This window comes from Dermacentor albipictus, chromosome 1 (genome assembly GCF_038994185.2).
Source record: "Dermacentor albipictus isolate Rhodes 1998 colony chromosome 1, USDA_Dalb.pri_finalv2, whole genome shotgun sequence".
NCBI classification, from domain to species: Eukaryota; Metazoa; Arthropoda; class Arachnida; order Ixodida; family Ixodidae; genus Dermacentor; species Dermacentor albipictus.
In genome coordinates, this window is record NC_091821.1 from 4,857,584 (window position 1) to 4,881,529 (window position 23,946).

The window sequence follows — 23,946 nt, forward strand, 5'->3', positions numbered from 1 at the left end:
ATGTTCCTGCCAGCTCGTGACTTTGTCAATCTTTCGTGTTGCGCTAGCTGTTGGGCCTCCGCAATTTCTTGCATTGTATTGTGCACCCCTAGACTCATTAGTTTGTCGGTTGCAGCGTTACTGGGTATACCTAGGGCTACTTTAACGAGCTTCCTGAGCATCACATTAAGTTTGTTAAGTTCTGCCTGCTTCCATCTGAATAATCCAGCCACATAAGTGAAGTGACAGAGAGCAAAGGCATGTATTAGTCGCACACTTTTTATAGTTGCCGTCCTCATACCGCTTGTTGATCGCCTCCCATTGGCTTATTCAGAGCACGTGTATTGCGGCACGCGCTGGACGTGGACGTAATTGTGTGTGCGCGCAATGCCGCTTGGGAAGTGCAATTTCCAGCGATCGTGGCTTAGCCATGACGAGTACAAAGACTGGATTGTGCCGGATACCATGAGTTCGCATCGTGCTAAATGCAGACCCTGCGGAAAAGTGTTTGACATCTCATCGATGGGAGAGTCTGCGCTGAAGAACCACAAGAGGACTTCGAAACACAGCGCGAGCGTGAAGAACGCAGCAGGTAGCTCCATGTTGAACTACATGACATCACGCGAGTGTGGCGAATCCGTTCGTGTAGTCGAAACGCAGTCCTCAAATTTTAATGCCGCAAGCAGGGCTCACGATTTAGTGACAGAAGTGGAAATATTGTAGGCTTTGAAAGTTGTCACGTGTCATTACTCGTACAGCTCATCCGCCCACACAAGCGATCTGTTCAAGAGAATGTTTCCCGATAACGAAGTGGCGAAAGTCTTCACATGTGGAGAGAAAAAGTGCGCGTACCTGGCGTGTCATGGTCTTGGATCATTCTTTCTATCATCCATTCATCGGGGGATAAATAAGTGCGACTATTACATCGTTCTGATTGATGGATCTGCAAATGATTACCTCCATCAGACGCAGATGGATATACACGTCAGGTACTGGGATGCATCTAAAAAAATAACAACAAGGTACTTCACATCCGTTTTTAGGGGCCACACGAGGGCAGATGACATCAAGGATAAATTGTTGAAGGCAATGGCTCCAGTGCCTTCAACAATTTATCCTTGATGTCATCTGCCCTCGTGTGGCCCCTAAAAACGGATGTGAAGTACCTTGTTGTTATTTTTTTAGATGCATCCCAGTACCTGACGTGTATATCCATCTGCGTCTGATGGAGGTAATCATTTGCAGATCCATCAATCAGAACGATGTAATAGTCGCACTTATTTATCCCCCGATGAATGGATGATAGAAAGAATGATCCAAGACCATGACACGCCAGGTACGCGCACTTTTTCTCTCCACATGTGAAGACTTTCGCCACTTCGTTATCGGGAAACATTCTCTTGAACAGATCGCTTGTGTGGGCGGATGAGCTGTACGAGTAATGACACGTGACAACTTTCAAAGCCTACAATATTTACACTTCTGTCACTAAATCGTGAGCCCTGCTTGCGGCATTAAAATTCGAGGACTGCGTTTCGACTACACGAACGGATTCGCCACACTTGCGTGATGTCATGTAGTTCAACATGGAGCTACCTGCTGCGTTCTTCACGCTCGCGCTGTGTTTCGAAGTCCTCTTGTGGCTCTTCAGCGCAGACTCTCCCATCGATGAGATGTCAAACACTTTTCCGCAGGGTCTGCATTTAGCACGATGCGAACTCATGGTATCCGGCACAATCCAGTCTTTGTACTCGTCATGGCTAAGCCACGATCGCTGGAAATTGCACTTCCCAAGCGGCATTGCGCGCACACACAATTACGTCCACGTCCAGCGCGTGCCGCAATACACGTGCTCTGAATAAGCCAATGGGAGGCGATCAACAAGCGGTATGAGGACGGCAACTATAAAAAGTGTGCGACTGCAGCGAACAAAAAAAGAAACACAACAACATGGAGGACAAACGCCCAAACCGGACTGGGTTTTCTTGGCTTGGATCGGGAGGCAACCCTCGCTTTCAATGTGGCCAGTTGATCAACGGGCAATAGCTGAACGGCGCCAATGACTGTCATCACGGAATTCAAGGGTTTTTCAGGCACCACTAAATATTCAAGGTTTTCAAGGCCTTGAAAATCACATTTTCAAATTCAAGGGTTTTCAAGGTGTTCAAGGACCTGTGCGAACCCTGAGAAACCGGCATTATGCAATGCGCCGTGTTTCCAGAGCTTTGAAGCCAATCACAGGAGTACAAAGGCGGAATCGGTGTTACTGCTGTCAATGGCGAAGTCTTTCAAAGAAAAACATAGGCACCGAACGACAAGAAGCTTAAAAATGAACGTTGAAGCAGCTAGGCTTAGCGTTGCCACGTTGTTTGCTACGGTGTTTGCTAGGAGATCAGCGGCTGCCAGCGGATCTGCGTGCGAGGGAGCCGGTTCAAGGCTGCGAGACCATCAATATGGTTAATGCCATTTCGGACCTGCAGTCACAGCAAGAAAGTCCGGAAAATCGGATGGCGAAGGGCTCTTGCATCCAAAATTTCAGATGTTTCTATACATTGACTCTATGGGGTACGTGGTGGTGCCGCGAAGCCATCCGAATTATAGGGCATGTCCCAAAAATCGGGCGTACGGAAAATCTGTCATTAACTGTGCACTGGTAACTTCTACAGCCGACGACACAGCGTCAAAGATGATTTGTCACGATCGCTCTCTGTTACTCGAAGCCAGCATTAGCACAACTTTCATTCCCTTTAAATAAAATTACAGTTAATTTTCCCTGATATAAGCACAAATTCCCTGAGTTTTCACCGAGTATTTCCAGACTATTCAAACTTCCTGAGAATTCCCGGTTTTCCCAGTTGGTAGACACCCTGAACTATATAGAGGCGTGACACGTCCACTGTCCAGACCTTGTATCTGGTTGACCATCAGTGCACTCATCTTCTTGGGCTCCCTGCAAGTGAAGCTCTGAGTACTGTTAAGCTCCTGGACCGTAGTTCACACTTCGTAATTTTCTTTTTCGTATGTAGTCCAAATCTGTTACAACGGATCTGCACACAACATACTTTCAAATATAACAGATCATTCTTCTCACTTAAGTTTGTTCTGCCTATATTATTTAAGCACAAATTTCGCTTTTAGCGGACCCATTGATAACTGACTATCGGCAAATTTTAACTAGATGGTGTAAATACAATGCACTTTGCTGCAGTGATGCATGCGCGCAGCAGTGCACAGCACGCAACTGTTTCTCATGACTTGTGGAATGTGTAAAAATGCCTTTTTTTTTAAAAAAGGAACAAACACACTGGCGGTAAGCTTCCTGCAGTGCTCCGCCAGCTATGCAAAGTGTTCTCAGGTCGACCACGCATGTGGCTAAATGGTGCCCAAGTACTGAACATGCTGCTAGGCGCATCACACTTTGCTTTGAAGCAGTAGCATGCAGCACTTTAAGGAAGCTGCCAACAAATGAATTGTTTTGTGAACACATCATTTATCATCAATTCACGCAAACATGAAGATAGGCTGTTACTCAGGGCGTATATACTGCACAGTACACGATCTGGTCAAGCTATCTCGCATGCAGTGCAGTGGTCGTCGCTAGTCATGAAAGGTAAAATGAAAGCATCCATCTAATCTATGCTATTGACCACTGTTTTGTATGAAAAACAAACTGTAGCAGATGTTTCTGTCACTGGCAGCAGGCTGGGCAGCTTGCATGACAGGTGACGAACTGGCTGGCCGTTCAGCTTGTCATTGTGCGGGTGTTTATATGCTCTAGTGTGGGGAAACTGCCATATTTTAGCAACAGGCATCCGAAAAACAGCATACAGTCGCCGACCGATTTTCCGGACTCCGAAAATTCGGACATGCTCGATAATTCGGTCAGCTTCGCGGCACCGCCATTCTCCCCATAGACCACCATGTATAACAACTGCCGAAAGTTCGGACACCTTTCAACCTCTCGTCCGATTTTTCGGACACTCCTTGAGCCAACTCGATCGATGGCACTCGCCCCCACCGACTCTGTCCGGCGCAAGGCTCGACTGTCTGAACGCCATTTTTGTTTTGGACTGAGCCTCCTTGCTGCCCCACGAGGTGGCGCTACTGAAAATCCCCGCCCATCATCATCGTTTCTGCCTGGTTCGGTAGTGGCTATGAGTGACTACAGCAGTTCCGGTCTCAGCTTAGTAAGCATTGTCACCATAGCCATGTCAAGGCAATCCAGCTCCTGATCTGTTTCTTTCTTCGTGCACGGACGGTGCGAGTAGGCCACGTTTTTAGTTTGTGCGAAATGCTGGCAAGCGTGGTACCAAATATACCACAATGTCAATGGCGAAAAAGATCGCCATTGTGCAGCAAGTCCTGAGCGGCCGGTCTCAAAGCGGAGTTGCTCGAGAATTTAACATCTCGAAGCAGACCGTCTCGGACTACATGAAAAACCAGACGAAGATTCTCGGCGAAGCAACGAAGTCTTCCTCCAGTTCGGAACGGAAAAATTTTAGAGACGGCAGCCACCCGAAGCTCGAAGAAGCCCTCCACATGTGGTTGTGTGCTACAGTTGCCAAGCGGATTCCTGTGTCTGGAGACCTTCTGAAGCAGAAGGCAGAGACGCTCGCTCTCCGGATGAACATCGAGGGCTTTATGTTTAGTGACGGATGGCTCCGCAACTTCAAAAAAAAGGTACGACCTCGCTTTCAAGAGGATGTGCGGCGAGAGTGGTGCCGTCGACCGGACCCTTGTTGCGAATTATCGCTCGGAGACGCTGGAGTCGCTGTTGTCCCAGTTTTCGCCAGACGACGTTTTTAACTGTGACGAAACCGCCCTGTTCTATAAGATGCTGCCTGATAAGACCCTTTCTGTGTCTGGCGATCCCTGCCACGGCGGGAAGCACAGTAAAGAGCGCGTCACCATCATGGTAGGCAGCAACATGTCGGGGACAGAGAAGCTTCCGCTTCTTGTGATTGGCAAATCTAAAAGACCGAGGTGCTTCAAGGGAGCGAAGTCGCTGCCCGTCTTGTATGAGGCCAACAAAAAAGCTTGGATTACGCAGCAGCTGTTCAGCGACTACGTCCGCAAACTTGACAGGAAGTTCAAGTCGCAAAACCGGAAGGTATTGCTTTTTGTGGACAACTGCGGTGCACACGGTCACATTCATGATCTCGAGTGCATCCGCTTGGAATTCCTGCCGCCCAACACCACGAGTGTCCTCCAGCCCATAGACCAGGGCATTATAAAAAATTTGAAGGTCCTATACCGAGCACGCCTTTTGAACCGCATGGTCGTCTGCATCGATGCCGGCAAGCAGTACGGTGTTAGCCTTCTGTCGGCTATAAACATGCTTGCGGATGCCTGGAAGGCGGTGGCCCCTGCCACTCTACAGAACTGCTTTCGGCACGCTGGATTTGTTATAACCGATGAAGTGAGTGCCATGGAGGCCCCAGATCTGTCGCCTTCGGATGTGCTCCCTACTGAACCCGAAAACGTTCTTCAAGACTTGCGCAGTGGTGGCATTGCGATTCCGGACACTGTCTCATTTGATAGTATTACAGATGCTGACAGTGCTGTACTGACGTGCGCAGAACTTGACGATGACGAGATCATTCGTCAGGTTTGTGCCCCGCCGGATGATGACTCGGAGTCGGAGGATGACGCACCATGTGCGCCGCCGCCGTCGCACGCGGAGCTTGTCCAAGCAGTGACTGTGCTGTCAGCCGCCTACAGTGACCGCACGACCCTCTCCGAGATTGAGGCTGATCTGATTGCGTGTAAACGAAACAGTGTGCAACGGCGCATTCACGATTTCTTCGCGCCTGCTGCCGCGCCCAAATAAGGGCTAAGGGCGTGGAAATAAAGGATTTTTTTTTCTGAATCTGTTTTTTTCGGACACCTGTTTATTCGGACATTTCCGCGGTCCCCGTGAGGTCCGAATAAACGGTCGGCGACTGTACATCAAGGCGCCATGCCACGTGCTGTATGATTAACATCATAAATCTGTTTATCTATCATGTATTTATTTAATTTTGATGATATCATTTTGCAATCACCTTTGGGTTTGGACACCAGTATATGCCAAGTTCTGCCATTTCCTAACATACTCAGCCCTAATTTTGGACAGAATAAACTTCGGATATAACGGACTTTTCTCGCTGGATTACTAATGTCGTAATGAGCATCAATGTGTCAAAAAGAAACAGGCCAACCTAGATGCAATAAGGGTAAAAGCAGACCAATTCAGGCTGGTACTTGCAAACAAATATGCAGCCTTAGAACAGAGAGATGAAGATGAGATTGAGGTAATGAATGAAACTGTAACTAGGCTGGCTTCAGAGGCAGCAACTGAAGTGGGAGGCAAGGTACTAAGGCAACCAGTAGGTAAGCTCTTTTAAGTAATGAAGGACCTAATAAAGAAACCACAGAGAAAGAAAGTGTCTAACTCAAGAAATCGGATAGAATTCACGGAACTGTCAGCACTGTTCAACAAGGAGAAAGTAAAGGATATTCAAAATGATAATGTGAGAAAGACTGAGGAAGCATTGAAAAATTTCCTCTGGCAACCTCGACAAGACATCAAGTTGGCCTCAGAGATATAGGCCATCAATATGGCCTCAGAGATTACACGCTAGATGGTAATCCCTGAGGTCTTGCCTTCATCACAACACTGCGCCTCAGAAATTTAACAGCAAATGCCAATCTTGGAGGCTTTGCCTGAATTGTGAGGTCGGATCAACATCCCAATCATCACCGGCACCACCGCGCATGGCCTGCTCTTGTTTGTTAATTTGTCTTCTGGACAATGTTCCACCATTTTGTGCTTGTTTATTTATTTGCGTGCCAGACAGTGCTATGCTGGCTCCAAGGAGTCTTTCTTGCGAAGTTATCGACACTCCATGTCAGCTGGCACCAACGGTGCCCTCACAGTCCAACTCCGAATGAGTCGCAGTCCGAATGAGCCAGACTCCGCAACTGAAGAGCCTCAATTGACGCCTACCACAACAAGCTGAAATGTGGACATCACTGATGACCTGCTAGGCTGCGGGCTGCTGATTCCTGCTGTCATTACATTCGAAGACTTTGCAGACACTGACAGTGCGGTGTCATCGTGTGCCGAGCTGAGCGATGACGAAACAATTGAGCAAGTTCTTCCACCTTCAAACACCGACTCTAACACAGATGATGACGATGTGCCGTGTGCTCTGGAGCCTTCACAGTGCTTGCATCAGCATAGAGAGACAACATAAATCTGGCAGAAATGCAAGTGGACTTGGTTGCACGTAAGCGGAAGTGCATGCAGCATTGAATCGACCCCTTCTTCTTTGCAACGGGGCCTTAAAACGGAAATAAAATACCTTCTTTTTATACATTCATTCTTTGAGATATTCGATAGTTGAGACTTATTTATGTTCCCCATGAGGTGTGGATTATCGGTCGTTAACTGTATTGTGGAGCATCAGGAGGCAGGCATATTAGTAACACACACGAGAGTGTTCAAATGAAAGCCGGTATGAAAAGCAGCTCAGGGCTGCACGCCTTGAAGCATAATGACTGAAATACATCCCACATTGCATGTGAGATGCTGCGCTACACAGGAGCTGCAGAGCAATTTCGCTTGTAGGCAGGGCAAGTGAAAGACGCTTGCCACCTCAATCACTCCCTCTAAATACTCTGTTACGAAGGGCACAAACACATTGTAGCAATGCAACGCATGTGCATTGTCAATAACCAAAATGTTATCCATTTGTCTGGCGCAGCCAAAAGGGCAGGAATGGATGACATTATGGTCACTGACGGTGCCATAAAGCTCCACTTTCCGCCTATTTCGTGGTGCTCATTGCTGGCCCTTTCTAAGTTTTTGTGCGAGTGGATGCATGTACATTTTTAAATGTGAAGCATTTCTTTGCCTCATCGGGGCCAAGGTCAAAGGCATCCAAGGTCACAGAGTTTTTCGTGGGTGTGCACACATCCCCATGTACCCACTCACTGGCCTGGCCAGTGAGCCTGGCCAGTGGCTTGGCCAACCTTCCTTACACTATGCGCACACTCTCCCACGTGCCTGCTTGCACACCACTACTGCCTTGGCACCTCCTCTTTTTGTTCCACTCCCCGGTACAAGTGTGCGCACCACAAATAGATGTGGCTTGGGTGAACTAGCTGAGCTATGTTAGGCACAGGCCTCTACTTGCCGATACAACGCTGGACCCTCGGAGGCATCAAGTGAAAGAGAAGCGGAAAAGCACAAAGGCTCTGCGGAGATTACATAGGTATACGATGCATACCAAAGAGGCGAGAAAGGAGGCCAAGTGACATGCGGACGAGATACATGCAGCCGTGGAGCATGAAGAACAAGAAGTGACGTACGACCGAAGAACAGCGGCACGCCAAGCGAACGACTGCTGAACAGGCCGCTGAGACCAAGCAGTGTCAACTGGAGGACCGCCACTTACAGGATGCCGACATGTACTTTCAAAAGCACTTTGTCGAAGATGTATTTGTTCTGGCATGTAGCGTCTGCGACCGCCTCTGGTTTCAATCGCACATCAGGGAGTCAAGGCTCACACATCTGGCGGTCCTCAAGCAAGTGTTTCTCTAGGAGGACATGAGTTCCTTAGGGCTTTGCGCTTCGTGCAAGGGGAGAAATGCCTCGCACTCACTTAGATAATCATCAAGGATGGTTGCTGCCGTAATTTTTTTCTTTTCTCTTGTCCTTTGATCTCATGTTATACCGTATTTATTCGAATCTAGGTCAATAGCTTTTTTCAAATAATCATATTTTATGGTCGGCTTAGATTCAAGGATTTGAAAAAAAATGTGCCAGTTTTTAATTGAAATTGATATACATAGTGCATAGCTAGTTCCATTGAGAAAAGTCCGCATTGCAGTCACTACTAGCCATGCCAGTAGCCAACTGAAGTACAGTCGAACCCGGCTATACTGAACTCGCCAAAAAACGCCTATCAGTTCGATATATCGAGCATAATTCCATATAAGCCTGCTAAATAATTGGACGTCATAAAAGCACATACGATTTATAATATCACGTTATTGATGAAACTAGCTTAGTTTCGCACGAAATAGTCCTGCATTTTCTTCTGCTCGGGCAATTTTGCTGCATGCGACGCATGCACTGTTTTACTTTGTTTAAGGAGTCGGAGCAGCTGAGGCCACAACATTCTGCATTCGCGCAGAAGCACCGGACTAGTGTGAGTGCACCAATCACTTCGGAGGATGTGGGCCAAAGACGGTCGTTGCTTTCCTCATTGTGCCCACTTTCACTCGTGCTCGGCACGATGTCAGCAATGCAGTCTTTGTTTCCGGGCTCTCCTGTGGTCGCGACACCATCATTTGCACTCACAAACTCGTCCACCATTGATTCGTCAACAGCTTCTGGAAATTCTGACAGCTCGCTCCAAACTTCGGCAACACCGGTAACGGCTTCGTCGCATTAATCAGAATTTACAGTTATCACCGAGCATGAGGAAGTCGGTACGGCTGAAGCTATCTCGGATGAATCACTCGTACACGGCCATGCGTACGCATCAAGCGCGTCGGGCGCCACGGGCACTACGGGCACCGGGTCGCGAGTTAGGCCGCTTTAGCCCTAATTTCCCCCTTCAAGATCGTGCCGAGAGTGCTCCTCGGAATCTTGCACGCTGCGGGGACATCCGACTTCTCACCACGTTCGACCCAATTTATGATTTCGAGCTTTACAACGAAAGGCGAATCCTACCGCTTCATCACGGCAACACTGCGGGAGATGGCGCACAAGGCGCACACAATGAACCGAAAAAGCAGCGAGACAACTCGCACTTTCGCCATCTTCCATGACGAGGGCACAAGAGCCTCTGATTGGCTGTCTGAGCAAGCACTGCGGGTAGGCCAGGATCATTTTTTGAAAGGGGTGTCGGCGGCTCCGAGGTAGCGCGGTCACAGAGGGAGAGCGGTTGGATGGAGCCGCGCCGCCAGGTTTTCCCGTCAGCGCACAGGAAAGCCAACTTCCGGGGGCACTTTCCGCCGCTTAACATTCGATATATCGGGAGTTGCTACTAGTTTTGTTCGATGTAAGCGTAATTTTTGCTATATATACTTATTGTAACTATACCGTGTCCAGAAATTGTTCGATATATCGAATAATTCGATGTAAACGGGTTCGATACACTCGTGTTTGTCTGTAGATGAGCGATGTTGCCATTTTGACCTGTGTCATATCGGTGTGCAGCGTTGCGTTATCGTAACAGCGCCAAACAGGCAATGCCACTATAGCGCTGCTTTCTAACGAAAAGTTGTGCTAGCTGCAGAGGCATCGTCAAATGTTCAAGCCAAGTGGGACTTCGATATCAATGAGAAAAATGTGCGTCGTTGGAGAGGGCAACAGGAGACTCTTTTTGCATGTGCCGCAATGAAGGGATGACAGCGATAAGGAAGATGCGACAAGGCTAGCAGCGATGATGACAAAGACTGAGCTCGGCAGGTTCATATTAAAGAAATGCTGCTTTCATTTTGTGAACGCTGTCCTCACTTTTTTGTTCAGCGTAGATTAGACGTGAGCCTTCCTTTTTCCTTTCTTTTCCTGACTTCGGACATTTGGGGGTCGGCTTATATTCGGGGCCAGCCTAGATTCAAGTAAATAGGGTATATTAAACCTGTAGTAGCATGCCAAACCTTTTGTTCAGCTAACCCCGCCAACCGTCATAACAGTTAGTCTCACCAGTGCGCATGTACAGTACAACCTTGTTCATACAATTTCCCGGCTGCAATGTTTGCGATCAAGAAACCCAAACATGACCCAATGTAGTTGCACTTAATTTTTACCAGTTGATACGTCTCCAGAAAACACGACCTTTTGGTAGCAACGTTCAGTAGATCACCAAACTGCGATCATATGAAACGTCTTACGGCCACTAGATCCCATATAAATGTGCCCACCACAGCAGCTTCCCCACAGAAATCACCCGCCCGTCTCACGAGAAAATGCTGGTATGCATAAGTTTCTTATTCCTATACCAGTACCGTATTTACACGATTGTAAGTCGACCACTTTTTTCAAATTTGAAAGTCTGAAGTTGGGGGGTCGACTTACAATCGAAACCAAAACATGGCCCTGCCAAAAACGTGAGACCCACGGGAGCTACATCGTACCGTATTTACACGATTGTAAGTCGACCCCTTTTTTTAAATTTGAAAGTCTGAAGTTGGGGGGTCGACTTACAATCGAAACCAAAACATGGCCCCGCCAAAAAAAGCGATACTAACGGGAGCTACAACGTAGTTACAAATTTTATGTTCGCTCTATGGCCCTACCCGTATCTTTTCGCTATCCCGCGTGTTTGTTCGCTTTTCGGAAGGATTTTTCGACATTTTTGAAAGTCTTACAGTGCATGCAACACTCATGAGGGGGGGTGTCGATAGTTGATGGAAGCGTCGCTGTTCCCATTTGCGGCGCCACCCTCAGAACGGCGGCGCTTCCGGGGAGTATCGGTAGTTCATGAAAGAGCAGGCACCGCTCTTGGGTTTCTCTTTCTCTGTTTAAAGGCATTGGTATTGGTTTGACCGACTTTTTGACGCGTTCCACTTGACTGTCAGCTACGTGCTACTTCTATGCTTCCCCAGTCGTCATGAGTGCTGCAGGCCCACTAATCGTTCGGCACTCGTTCACAGCAGCGTACAAGAGGGCTGCCATTCTTTACGCCGAAGAAACAAATCACTGCGCAGCGGGCCGCAATTTCGATGTTTCTAAACGGGTGGTGTGAGAGTGGCGACTGCAGCGAAGCGAAATTTTCACCCTGTGACGGCAAGTGAGAAATTTCCCACGTGCCGAAGTCTGGACGCTTTCCGGAGCTGTAGGCTAAGCTTGCAGCGTACGTCGCTGAAATGCGTCATTGGTCCCTGCCATTGAAGTGCGATGTGGTCATGAAACAAGCCCGGACCTTCGCCTTAATTTTAAGGTTCTGCTCCGCCGTGAGTACAACGAGTGGCTGGCGGCAGAAGACTGCGAAATTACGCCAACCGGACCTGTCGAAAGAGCCTCCCTGACGGCTGTGTGTGGTTGGGTGCATTTGGCGTGGGCTGCTGTTCTGCAAGATGTCCTGGTGCGGTCGTTTGCCAAATTTGAAATTTCGCTGGACCACGACGCGCTGTGGGACCGCACCAACGATGATGATGGCAGCACTAGTAAAGACGAGTAGTCCAGTGACCATGTCAGCTACTAATAAATTTTCGTTATCGAATGCGCCCTCGGGTATGCTCTCCTATTTCTTTTTTTTTTTCCGGTCAAGCGATATGGGGGGGTCGACTTACATTCGAGTCGACTTACAATCGTGTAAATACGGTAAATCGCCTCCCAGGTCGTTGCACACTGTATTCACAGCTAGTGCCACAAACTCTAGTGTGATAAGCACCTTCTCTTATCTGTTTCACAGTACATGGACCGTAGTGCCGTTGGAAGCATGCTGTGCGCTTTTAAGAGGCAATAACCCAAACACGCTGCGGTGCCCTGCTGCAGGCGGGGCAAAGTGAGGGTCATGTGTCGCTCTAGTGGCATCGTATGCCAGTGCCGCACATGCGCTCCATTTCGTTTGTGTTTCACAGTCTTAAAACATTGTGCAACAGGAAAACGACAACGTGCACCTCAGGTCGCTTGGGCCCCACCAGCTCCACACGCATCAGCGTCTCATGCCGCAACAATTTGTGCTGAAAGGGCACATCAAAACTTTTTGTCAAAATGCCCCGCTTGAAGAAGCTGCTGTCTCAGGCCAAACTTAAGGAGCACAAACGTAAGCTTGCTGTAGCCGTAAAAACGACAATGCACGTCTCGAGCTCCTCGAGTCCCACCAAGTCAGCACGCATTGGCACGGTGGGCTGCAACAATTTGCGCAATGCTTGGCATTACGTACATGTCAACTACAACTGAGTCTGTCAAATTCGTATGTCTGTCAGATCGTATGTTTTCTTGGCTAGTAAGTATTTAATCACGTTTTTTCCAAAAATGTATAAACAAGGTTCTATGTACTGTATTTTCACTACTGGTTGATATTACGGCTTTCTTGCGATACATTCTTGGACTGTGTAAATTATGCACACGGTGGGTGGGCTATAGGGTGCGAATAAAGTACAATAGCAGCGCGTGTTCAGGAGACTATTGTCCTAGGCTAGCAGTCTGGCATAACGCAGCACCAACATTTTGAGAAGTTTAGCTCACTGAACACAAATGCAAAATATCATATCTTATTTTTCACTGCTGTACAGGGAGCTTTGCTACTTTACATAAAGTCCTCCTCAACTTCAGGGAAGACTCCTTCCCATTGCACATGAAAAGTGCTTTTGTCGGCACTAGCTAGGCATGTTCCCTTTGCCACTCTGAACTGTCATGCCCACAGCCCTGCTGTTGGTAATTTTGGCAGCCAAAATTGCTCTGTCTATGGGGTGCTGTCATTGTACACCTCAGGGAATGGGACGCTGGTTGAATGTGCAAAGCATGGTATGCAGGCCTGGGCAAGTGGTGTCCATTTTGGTTTTCCCATTCCACTGCAGCACCTGGTGACAATGGCAATGTGCACCTGCTGCTTCGAACCACGTTTCAAAGCCAAACCGCGACTAGGTTCAAGAAATAATGTAGATAGTTTTGGTATGCAAATGTAGAAGATACGTGCCAAATTTAGGATAAAAGCACTTTGCATTATACACAGGCTTTTATGGCAACTGCAAGTCTGAGAAGGCTACCCGAACATGTATTCTCAAGGAAGCCACTCTGGTGAGCTGGTGACAAAGGTACACAAACACAACTTCACTCAAGTTTTGACTATGATATCCGCAGAATGCCCTTCCTAGGGTGTGTGTGTGTGTGTGTGTGTGTGTGTGTGTGTGTGTGTGTGTGTGTGTGTGTGTGTGTGTGTGTGTGTGTGCGTGCATGCGTGTGCGTGTGTATGGTAGGCCCATAAATAAATGCCTAACAATGCTTTGTCACAACACTCACGGGTGCCCTGGTGCGGTCAAAGGTCCCCATGGCCACCTTGAAGCCATCGCCTTCCTTCATGACCACATTCTGAAAAAAAAAAAAAAGAAAAGGAGGGGGGGGGTCAGGAAAATGGCAAGCATGCCAGCCCAGTGCTAATTGCACAGAATGTAGCAAAACTTTGGCAAGAAAATAAATTGGCACGCCCAACTGTGCCGGAAAATAGGGCCACACAAACATTTGACACATTCGAGAAACAAATAAAATATCATGCCATTTGAGTAAGAGGAATAAGGGAAACTGAAAAGCTCAGATTTCTTTTTTTACTTAAGACTATGTCAAATCAACAGACCACATGAAGTCAAGGAAAGCACAGTGAAAACAGTAACTCTTAATTGAAGTGCAGAAAATGATGAGGAAATTAAAGTGGACGAAACCAGTGGAACCCAACGCTTCCACATTACACGCGTGCTTCTACGATCCAGCTACCGTGGTCTCTGCCCATTTTCCTGGGTACTTATGATCCAGCCCTGGGAGTGTTAGCCAGCACCACTCATGACCAAGGCAGCTTTTAACCCTTCCCGGGTCAATTTCTTTCACCGAATGCGACACCTCAGGGTTGACTTTCTCTTTATTGCACATTTATAATTTTCAGAGTGACCTGTTTCAACAAAAATTTACCACAACCTTTTAGGTGACCCTAAATGACAAAAAAATATTTTCCATAGGAAAACATGCATTGTTTATTTATGAACACAAATGGGCTTGCATAAATAATACTTGCAATAAGAATAAGCAAGTAGATGCACTGGAACAGATCTTGACATGTGCACTTATCCTTTTCTCAGGGACTGCATTTCACCCACTAACAACTTAATGTTATCGCTCAGCACAAGACATGCCTGCATGATTGGAACCTACCGGAATGTTATTGATGGTTCTATGCATTGTCTGTTCTCACCAAAGCTTGTGTAATCTGACTGTATATGCGACGCAAATGGTGTAGTACTTTCTGGAAGACATGCGAGCACCAGTGATTACTCTGGTGACTCATGTATAAAAGCAGACATGCTTGATGGGTGCTGTAGCTTCGACAGGGCGGCCGGACGGAGGATTTACGGCATGAGGCCTAAACAGCTGGGGCGCGCAACGCCGCATGAAAGAGTCGGACTGCTTCAGTCGGGGACCAGACACAGAATGCTCTTTTATTTCTGTGAGGGGAAACAGGAGGCAACTTACAGCGTTTGGCGCTGAGTGGCGCCCTGACGTAAACGACCCAAAACCGAAACCAGAAGCCAACACAAGATACCACAATGGGTAGATCAGATTTTTGACGATTGCTGACTGTGTTCGCCACTATCGTTGTTATTGAGTGTAGCCCGTTTTGAGGGCACAGGTTTGCCCAATAAAACGCTAGTTTCGTCATTCACAGCTTTGCTGCTTTCTTCAATGTCACTACTACGTGACATCTGGTGGAGGTGCTTGTGAGTACATTCACTAGACGCCCCCGCAAAGCTGCGATCCAAGCCCGCAACCCGAAGACCGCATCAACTTCGCCCCCAACCATCGATCAAGTCGCAGGCCACAAAACCTGCCTCCGGAGCACGGATCTGAGACAACCAAGAAGATCATGGTCAACTCAGCAAGCCCAGTGGCAGCCCCAGGGTCCCCCGTCGTGCTGCAACAGCCCAGGGAGCCACCGACCTCCCATGGATCATCCTTTGAAGACCCGGCAAACTGGTTGGAAACATACACAAAGGTCCCTGCATTCAATAACTGGAACTCCGATGATAAGCTGAGGCATGTGTATTTTGCCTTAGAAGACGGCGCCAACATGTGGTTTGAGAACCGGGAATTAACCCTGACGTCATGGGACCTGCTCCGCAACGGCTTCCTGCAGACCTTCACGAGTGTCCAGCGCCAAGAGCGAGGCCACGCTCTGCTGGAAACTCGCACGCAGCTGCTCAACCAGAACACTGCAATCTTCACCAAGAAGATGACGTGCCTGGGGCGCGCAACGCCGCATGAAAGAGTCGGACTGCTTCAGTTAGGGACCAGACAAAGAATGCTCCTTTATTTCTGCGAGGCGAAACAGGAGGCAACTTACAGCGTTTGGCGCTGAGTGGCGCCCTGACATAAATGACCCAAAACCGAAACCAGAAGCCAACACAGGATACCACATCACCTCTCCCTTGAAAGGAATATGTGCTACTCGCTCTCCTCGCAACAAAAGTAAGTCATGAGTTACAGAAGAACACAAGTTAGCATTGTAACACACGTGTTTCGTGACGACATCTTTACACAATAGAAAATGACATCTTTGGCTTCTCCATTTTAAGAAAAACGCACATCAAAACTGCAAATGAACACAATTGCACTCCAGTTCTGCAGATTTTCAGTACCTGTCTTGGGAAGACGATGAGAAGCAGCCTTGCACACACAGATCACACATGAAAAAAAATTCAGAGTACAAAAGTAGACAGCGCAAACATCTGTGTGCCCCCTGGGACAGCACTGATGGGTGGCTCATTCACCCTGAGCCTGAGTCGAGGCAGCTCTGTGGCTGTTGTGAATTGAATTGTGCGTAAAAGCACTTTACACTCCAAGTTGTGATAGTCCCCCCGTAAGAATGCTAACAACCTAAGTGTTGAAAATGTTGAAAAACTTATGGGCATGAAAGGCTAATTCGTATGGCGGTCAGCACCGTAGTAATGATGTGTGTACTGCACGATTATGCTACAAGAAACGTAATGTATCCCCTATACCAGTAGTAACTGGAAGAAAAGGTGGGAGACAATCATCAAGGAAAGGGTAGTCACTGGAGTGACACTTTCCAGTGAATTTTCTAAGAAAATCCTGTAGTGCAGGGCATTTCACAAGTTTGGATGCATTCTGTCGTTTGCCATTTTCAAGCATGAAAGTATTGCGACCTACCCTATGTTAAATCTTAAATGGGCCCAAGTATTTAGGATTGGACGTTCTCGAGTTACGTACTCGGACAAGATCTCCTGGACGAAATTGAGGGCATTTTGATGCACAACGATGGTCCACGTACGTCTTAACACTTTTGGTGTAAGAGCCGAATTCGCATGCAATCACTTCCTTAATAGTCTGGAAGCTATACCCTGTATCCTGATCCCAGACAAACGGTTGTTCTTGCTTTAGCAGTTTCCTAAGCGGCTCTACCAATTCAGCGTACTGCGGGATCAGTTTAGCGTAGTATCGCGTGACACCGAGAAGTTAATGCAGCGACTTCTTGTCAGTTGGCTGCGGTGCCTCAACAACTGACTCAACTTTGTTTTCCAGGGGCGAAATACCGTTTGCAGCGCAGACTTGCTCACGGAGAACCCGAGGTTGAGGACGCAGTTTCGCCGAGACTGGTTGCATTGAAGTTCGAAGATAACGTCGTGGATGAAGTCCTTTACAAGTCCAGGTTGTCCTGAGTACGGCTGGGCGAACTCCGAGGGAGCATTATGCAGAAGAGACGGAAAGTGAACGCTTGGGTCAGCTGGAACTCCTGACACTTGTTGGCATGCAGCGAAAACAAGCTGCGTACAAGCAGGGGACTGTCGATGCTTTCGGTTCCTCGAACGGCAAACTGAAGCGAAATGTCCTACTTTTCCACACGCACGGCAGGAAACGTGCTTGGCTGGACAGCCTGGATCAGATGCGATGTGGTGAGGTGAACCACGTCGGTAGCAATGGCCCGTGATGTCTCGACTTGCTTCGCGGAGTTCGGGCCGCGCGCCATGTTGGTCGGCCTCCCCAGGTCGTGACTTTCCGCCATGCCGCCGTGCGCCAGTTTGAAGCCGCCAGGTCGAGGGAGAAAGGTGGTGGGAACCGCCATCTTGCGCACCCAGGCGAGGAAGGCGATGGCTGTCGACGCCATCTTGGCGTTGCGTCGAGACGCGCTGAACAGACGAGCTGTTGAAGACTTTAAGTTCTTTGTGAACTTGCTGTACGGTTCGTCCAATTTCCTGGGCCTTCTTGAGTGTGAGGGACGCTCCTTCGTAGAGTAACCTTTCTCAAATCTTGTTGGTGCGACGCCTTGGAGGATTTGGTTGCGAAGGGACTCGTCGTGCCAAGTGCCGAACGCACAAGCAGACGCTAGCCTTTGTAGCACGGTGACGAAGTCCTGAAAGGTTCCTCCAGGGCCTGTATTCTGTAGCGGTTCGCTTTGGAACCGGTTCGGTCTGGCTGTTGCCATGGGTCGGCGCTTCGTTGTCGTCATCCCTGGTGGGCGGGACGACAAATTTTGTTGATGCCACACAGGTTGCCAATCATGTGGAAAGTAACCGGTTCCCTGCTACGAGAGGAACCACGGAGAAGTGGTTCGCTCAAGGGTCGCGCGCGGTGGCGAGCATGATGTCGAGGGTTGCTAGGGCAACCGTGGCTGCCGGCTAGTCTCGCGCCAGCTGACGAGCCGGCACCTAGACGAGACGAGACAGAGACGGCAATGGTGGCTTCTTTGGTTGTGTTGCTGGCGAGCACTGAAAGACAACGACGCGACGAGAGGCAACGACGCGACGCGTTCGGCATGGCCGAAGAAGAATTCTGAAGGCATTTCAGGCTCTCCAAAGACATAGTGCGACGTCTTTGCGATGAGCTGGAAGAACATCTCGGACCTCAAAGATTTCGTGGTGTCGACACTACGATGAAAGTGCTGTGCGCACTGCAGTTTTTTGCCACCGGGAGCTTTCAACAGTGCGTTGGGAATAAAGAAGTGATTGCACAGTCGCAGCCTTCGGTCAGCCGGATCATTTCAGCCGTCGCCAAGGCCATTACGGTTGTGGGCAAAGAAAAAGGATGGGTTAGATTCCCATCCACGGCGTAATAGAAAGCCGCCGTCAGCCGCTAACCCAACACACATGGCGCCTTTGCTAGGTAGGGGTGCTCCTCAACAAATGAAACGAGTATTTCGCGCTGCCTCACTGAAACATGAGGACCCAGCCGCCTGTCCTTGTGCAACGACATCGTTTCGGTTTCGGCACGCAAGTCCAAAACGTAAACAAAGCGAGGCAAGTTGTTTGCATAACGTATGGCATACCACCTAGCGACTAAATAAGAAAACAACACAAATAAAATTACAACTCCCAGTAGCCATCTGCGCCGCAAGCTCACATTTATTACTGAAAATTATATTTGCAAGTGTTCTATACAAACCAATGTTTTTTTATCAAACCAGCAACATCCTTCAATTGCTATACCGTCCCCCAACTACAAACAAAAATGATGACATGATCTTACGGCAGACCGCCGTTCGTTGATTGGTTCCCCTCACGCCGCTCCGTTCCACTCTTTCTCCGAGTGACGTAATCCAGACGTAACAGCCAGACCCAACCGGTTCCAAAGCAAACCGCTACAGAATACGGCCCCAGGTAGTTGCTTCCTGTCCCGGAAGATAATGCGATGCACCAGGGGATTGGAGCTTTCTTCGTGGTGCTGGTCGAAGATGCGAAGAATGTCTTCGAACGTAGTAGCTGTCTGGTCCGTTTGCGACGCGAGGTCATAGTAGAGATTCTACCCCTCAAAGCCTAAATTACTCAGTAAAATGGCTTTCTTCCTCTCGTCTTGTAGTGCTTCGCATATGGTTGCCTGGAGAAACATGAAAAAAAAAAACGTTTCCATGTGAGCCACGGTACCGAAGGAGTACCGGGTAATGCAAGGAAAGGCGGCATGGGGGTGCGAACGCCATGCTGGGCACCGAGAACAAAGGCGGGGGAGTTGCGGTGGACGACGTCGAAGTGGACATAGCGTCTTGCATGCTGGAAGCAGGGGAGCAGCAGAAGTAGAAATGCAAGGGGACGTAAAAAGTAAAGTGAGTGGTTTACCTCGTCGCCAGTTTGTTGTAGCTTCGACAGGGCGGCCGGACGGAGGATTTACGGCATGAGGCCTAAACGGCCGAGGCGCGCAGCGTTGCAAGAAAGAGCCGGACTGCTTCAGTCGGGGACCAGACACAGAATGCTCTTTTATTTCTGTGAGGGGAAACAGGAGGCAACTTACAGCGTTTGGCGCTGAGTGGCGCCCTGACGTAAACGACCCAAAACCGAAACCAGAAGCCAACACAAGATACCACAATGGGTAGATCAGATTTTCGACGATTGCTGACTGTGTTCGCCACTATCGTTGTTATTGAGTGTAGCCCATTTTGAGGGCACAGGTTTGCCCAATAAAATGCTAGTTTCGTCATTCACAGCTTTGCTGCTTTCTTCAACGTCACTACTACGTGACATCTGGTGGAGGTGCTTGTGAGTACATTCACTAAACGCCCCCGCAAAGCTGCGATCCAAGCCCGCAACCCGAAGACCGCATCAACTTCGCCCCCAACCATCGATCAAGTCGCAGGCCACAAAACCTGCCTCCGGAGCACGGATCTGAGACAACCAAGAAGATCATGGTCAACTCAGCAAGCCCAGTGGCAGCCCCAGGGTCCCCCGTCGTGCTGCAACAGCCCAGGGAGCCACCGACCTCCCATGGATCATCCTTTGAAGACCTGGCAAACTGGTTGGAAACATACACAAAGGTCCCTGCATTCAATAACTGGAACTCCGATGATAAGCTGAGGCATGTGTATTTTGCCTTAGAAGACGGCGCCAACATGTGGTTTGAGAACCGGGAATTAACCCTGACGTCATGGGACCTGCTCCGCAACGGCTTCCTGCAGACCTTCACGAGTGTCCAGCGCCAAGAGCGAGGCCACGCTCTGCTGGAAACTCGCACGCAGCTGCCCAACCAGAACACTGCAATCTTCACCAAGGAGATGACGTGCCTGTTCCGCCGTACTGACTCGGATATGCCCAAGAAGAAAATTCGATTCCTCATACATGGGGTAAAGCAAGAACTTTTTGCCGGGTTGATGCCCAACTCACCCACGATCGTATGAGAATTTCTGTCAGAAGCCGCAACAACTGAAGATGTTAGAATTGCACACCAGGAAATTCAATTGCTGCTCAATACTAGACTCCACAGAAGTTCAAGCCCTTTGCTCGAACAACTGGTGAGAGACAATCAGACAAGTTGTGCGTGAAGAACTCTGGAAGATGTTCCCTTCGACACAGCCTCAAATAGCATCCATTGTCAACATTGTCCAAGAGGAGATTCATTCGTCACTTGGAATCCCCGAATCGCCGCGACCTCAGCCGGAAGCCATGACCTAAGCAGCCATAGCGTGCCGTCACGCTGGCCCTCCGCACCCGCGCCAGGGCCTGGTAACGCCACAGCACCGTCGTTCTCCACCACAGCTGCCAGACAGACATCTGGTGCGCTCCTGACCACTGCCCGCTTTGCTACCACTGCGGAGAAGCAGGTTACGTCAACTGCCGATGTTCATACCGGGAGATGGGACTGCCAGGGTTCGCTGTCAACGTGCCGCACCTGCAGCAAGGCAAAAGCCGCGTAATATCGCCGACTACCTTGGCGCCACTCAGTGGAGCCCTTGACGACCATCCCGTTAACCGACATTAGGACGCTACATGTCTCCGCAATACCGACCATACACTGGCCCAGCTCGGGGCCGGTCTGCAAGCCCATATCCAGAAAACTAAAAGCAGCAACCGATGGAGGTGTGGTTGCTGTTCGCCGAACTGACGAAGATCCTCCGCCGCCACCAAAGATGCTGAAAAGACTATCTCGATGACATATCAATGAGACACTGCCATCCCGATGAGCGCCTGGAACCAAAGAATACGCCAACAAAAGAATACCTGACGATGCAACGTTGCAGCCACAGGTCAACACGATGCAGCCGTGATCCAACGCCAAGACCTAACTGCTATGCAAGACAAAAGAACCACCGACTCGACATGCTTCTCGACGGCCATGTAGTCACCGCCTTAGTGGACACAGAAGCCAACTACAGTCGCCGACTGATTTTCCGAACTCCAAAAATTCAGACATGCTCGATTATTCGGTCTGCTTCGCGGCACCGCCATTCTCCCCATAGACCATAATGTATAACAACTGCCGAAAGTTCGGACACCCTGCAACCTCTCACCTGATTTTTCAGACACTCCTTGAGCCAACTCGATCGTGAGAACCATGCACCGACTCTGACCGGTGCATGGTTTGACTTGCTGAACGCCATTTTTGTTTTGAACAGAGCCTCCTTGCTGCCCCACGAAGTGGCGCTACTGCAAATCCCCGCTCATCATCATCGTTTCTGCCTGGTTCGATAGAGTGGTTCTACAGCAGTTCCGGTTTCAGCTTAGTAAGCCATGTCAAGACAATCCAGCAGCTGATTTGTTTCTTCGCGCACGACGCTGCGAGTAGGCCACGTTTTTCATTTGTGCGACTGGTGTTGGCATGGTGGTGTTTCCTTTGTGTGCTGTGCCGAAGTTTCGGTGATCCAATGCGGCATATGGAAACATCACGTCAAATGTCTAATGGTGCCGACAGTGCCCGCGCAGACTGCGCTGGGGAATTCCGGCAAGCGGGTGCCGGGAGGCCTAAGGTTTGTCGCCTTCTGATGTGCTCCCTACCAACGCGGAAAATGTTCTGCCGAGACTTGCGCAGTGGTTGCGTTGCGATTCCGGACACCGTCTCATTTGATAGTTTCACAGGTGCTGACACCGCTGTACTGACATGCGCAGAACTCGACGACGGCGAGATCATTTGTCAGGCTTCTGCTGCACCGCCAGACGATGACCGAGTCAGAAGATGATGCACCATGTGCTACGCTGCCGTCGCATGCAGAGCGTGTACATGCTGACTGTGCTTTCAGTCGCCTATAGTGACCACACGACCCTCTCCGAGATTCAGGCTTATCTGATTGCGCGTAAACGGAACAGCGTGAAACGGCGCATTCACGATTTCTTCAAGCCTACTGCCGAGCGGAATAAGTGCGTGGAAATAAAGGATTTCATTTTTTTTCCCTTAATCTACTTTTTCGGACACCTGTTTATTCGGACATTTTCGCAGTCCCCGTGAGGTCCGAATAAACGGTCAACGACTATACTCCATCATGAGTGCACCCATCACCGCCCAGTTGAAGAAAGTTAACCCTTTGAGGGTCAATGACGTAATTATACGGCACCGCGAACAAGCCAAAATGGTCGATGCTGTATATTTACGGCGCCGTTTATACGTTTAAAAAGCGCGCCATTTCCTAACTTTTTCTTTTCTGGCATGTGCTGCCATAATGTGGGAATACAGGTAATTTTTTTCTCGCACCTCCCTCTCACGGTTTTCATTGCATAGTTTGTTTTAGAGCTAGTTTGCTCCGGCGAGTCATTTCGGCCAGTCACTAAGTCATTTAATCATGCGCAACTACTCCTCTTAGGTGACTTTAACTTTCCTGATATAACATGGTCCGAACCAGCCATAACACTGTCTAAAAATAACCTTGAATGTAATTTTCTTAACACATGCCTCACCTTTGGTTTGACACAGCTAGTATCTACCCCAACGCGGAAAAACGAACAGTGCTCTAACATACTCGACCTTATCTTAACATCCCATCCCGACAGTGTTTCTTCTATAACACATCTACCAGAACTAAGCGATCACTCGGTACTACATGCAGAATTATCCTGGCAGCTACCTCATTGCAAAAAACCAAAAAAGAAAATAACACTCTACGATAAAGGTGATTACATCAGCATCAACAATGCACTAACCGAGTTTTACAACTGGTTCATTATAGATTTCCCGAAGCGCACAGTAGACGCCAACTGGACGCTTTTTAAAAATAAAATGATCGAACTCACTACGACTTACATACCAACCATCATTTTAACAGAGCGACCTTCGTTCCCATGGTTCAACAACACATTAAAACGACTAAATAATAAAAAGAAAAGATTGTTTCGTAAAGCCAAGCGTTCCAATACCGCTCCGGCCTGGGAAAAATATTACGTCACTGAAAAGGAGTTTGATTCCTTGGCCGCAACAGCTAAACGAACCTTCTACTCAACTACACTCCCTAACTTGCTGCAAAACAATCCCAAACAATTCTGGAAATACATTAACCCAAATAACCGTAAACCATTACTATTATGTGATAACGATAATAACCGTGTTCCAGA

General features: G+C 48.7%; 1 protein-coding gene across 3 annotated transcripts in view; it reads right to left on the minus strand.

The window, feature by feature from the left end:
- The window catches only part of Mcad (Medium-chain acyl-CoA dehydrogenase), a 212,806-nt gene that overhangs the window by 17,924 nt on the left and 170,936 nt on the right, over nucleotides 1–23,946 (minus strand). For all 3 annotated transcript variants that reach the window (XM_065452831.2, XM_065452832.2, XM_065452830.2), the window contains one exon: nucleotides 13,946–14,014. In XM_065452831.2, coding sequence (XP_065308903.1) covers nucleotides 13,946–14,014 — 69 coding nt within the window. The remainder of the gene's footprint in view (nucleotides 1–13,945; nucleotides 14,015–23,946) is intronic.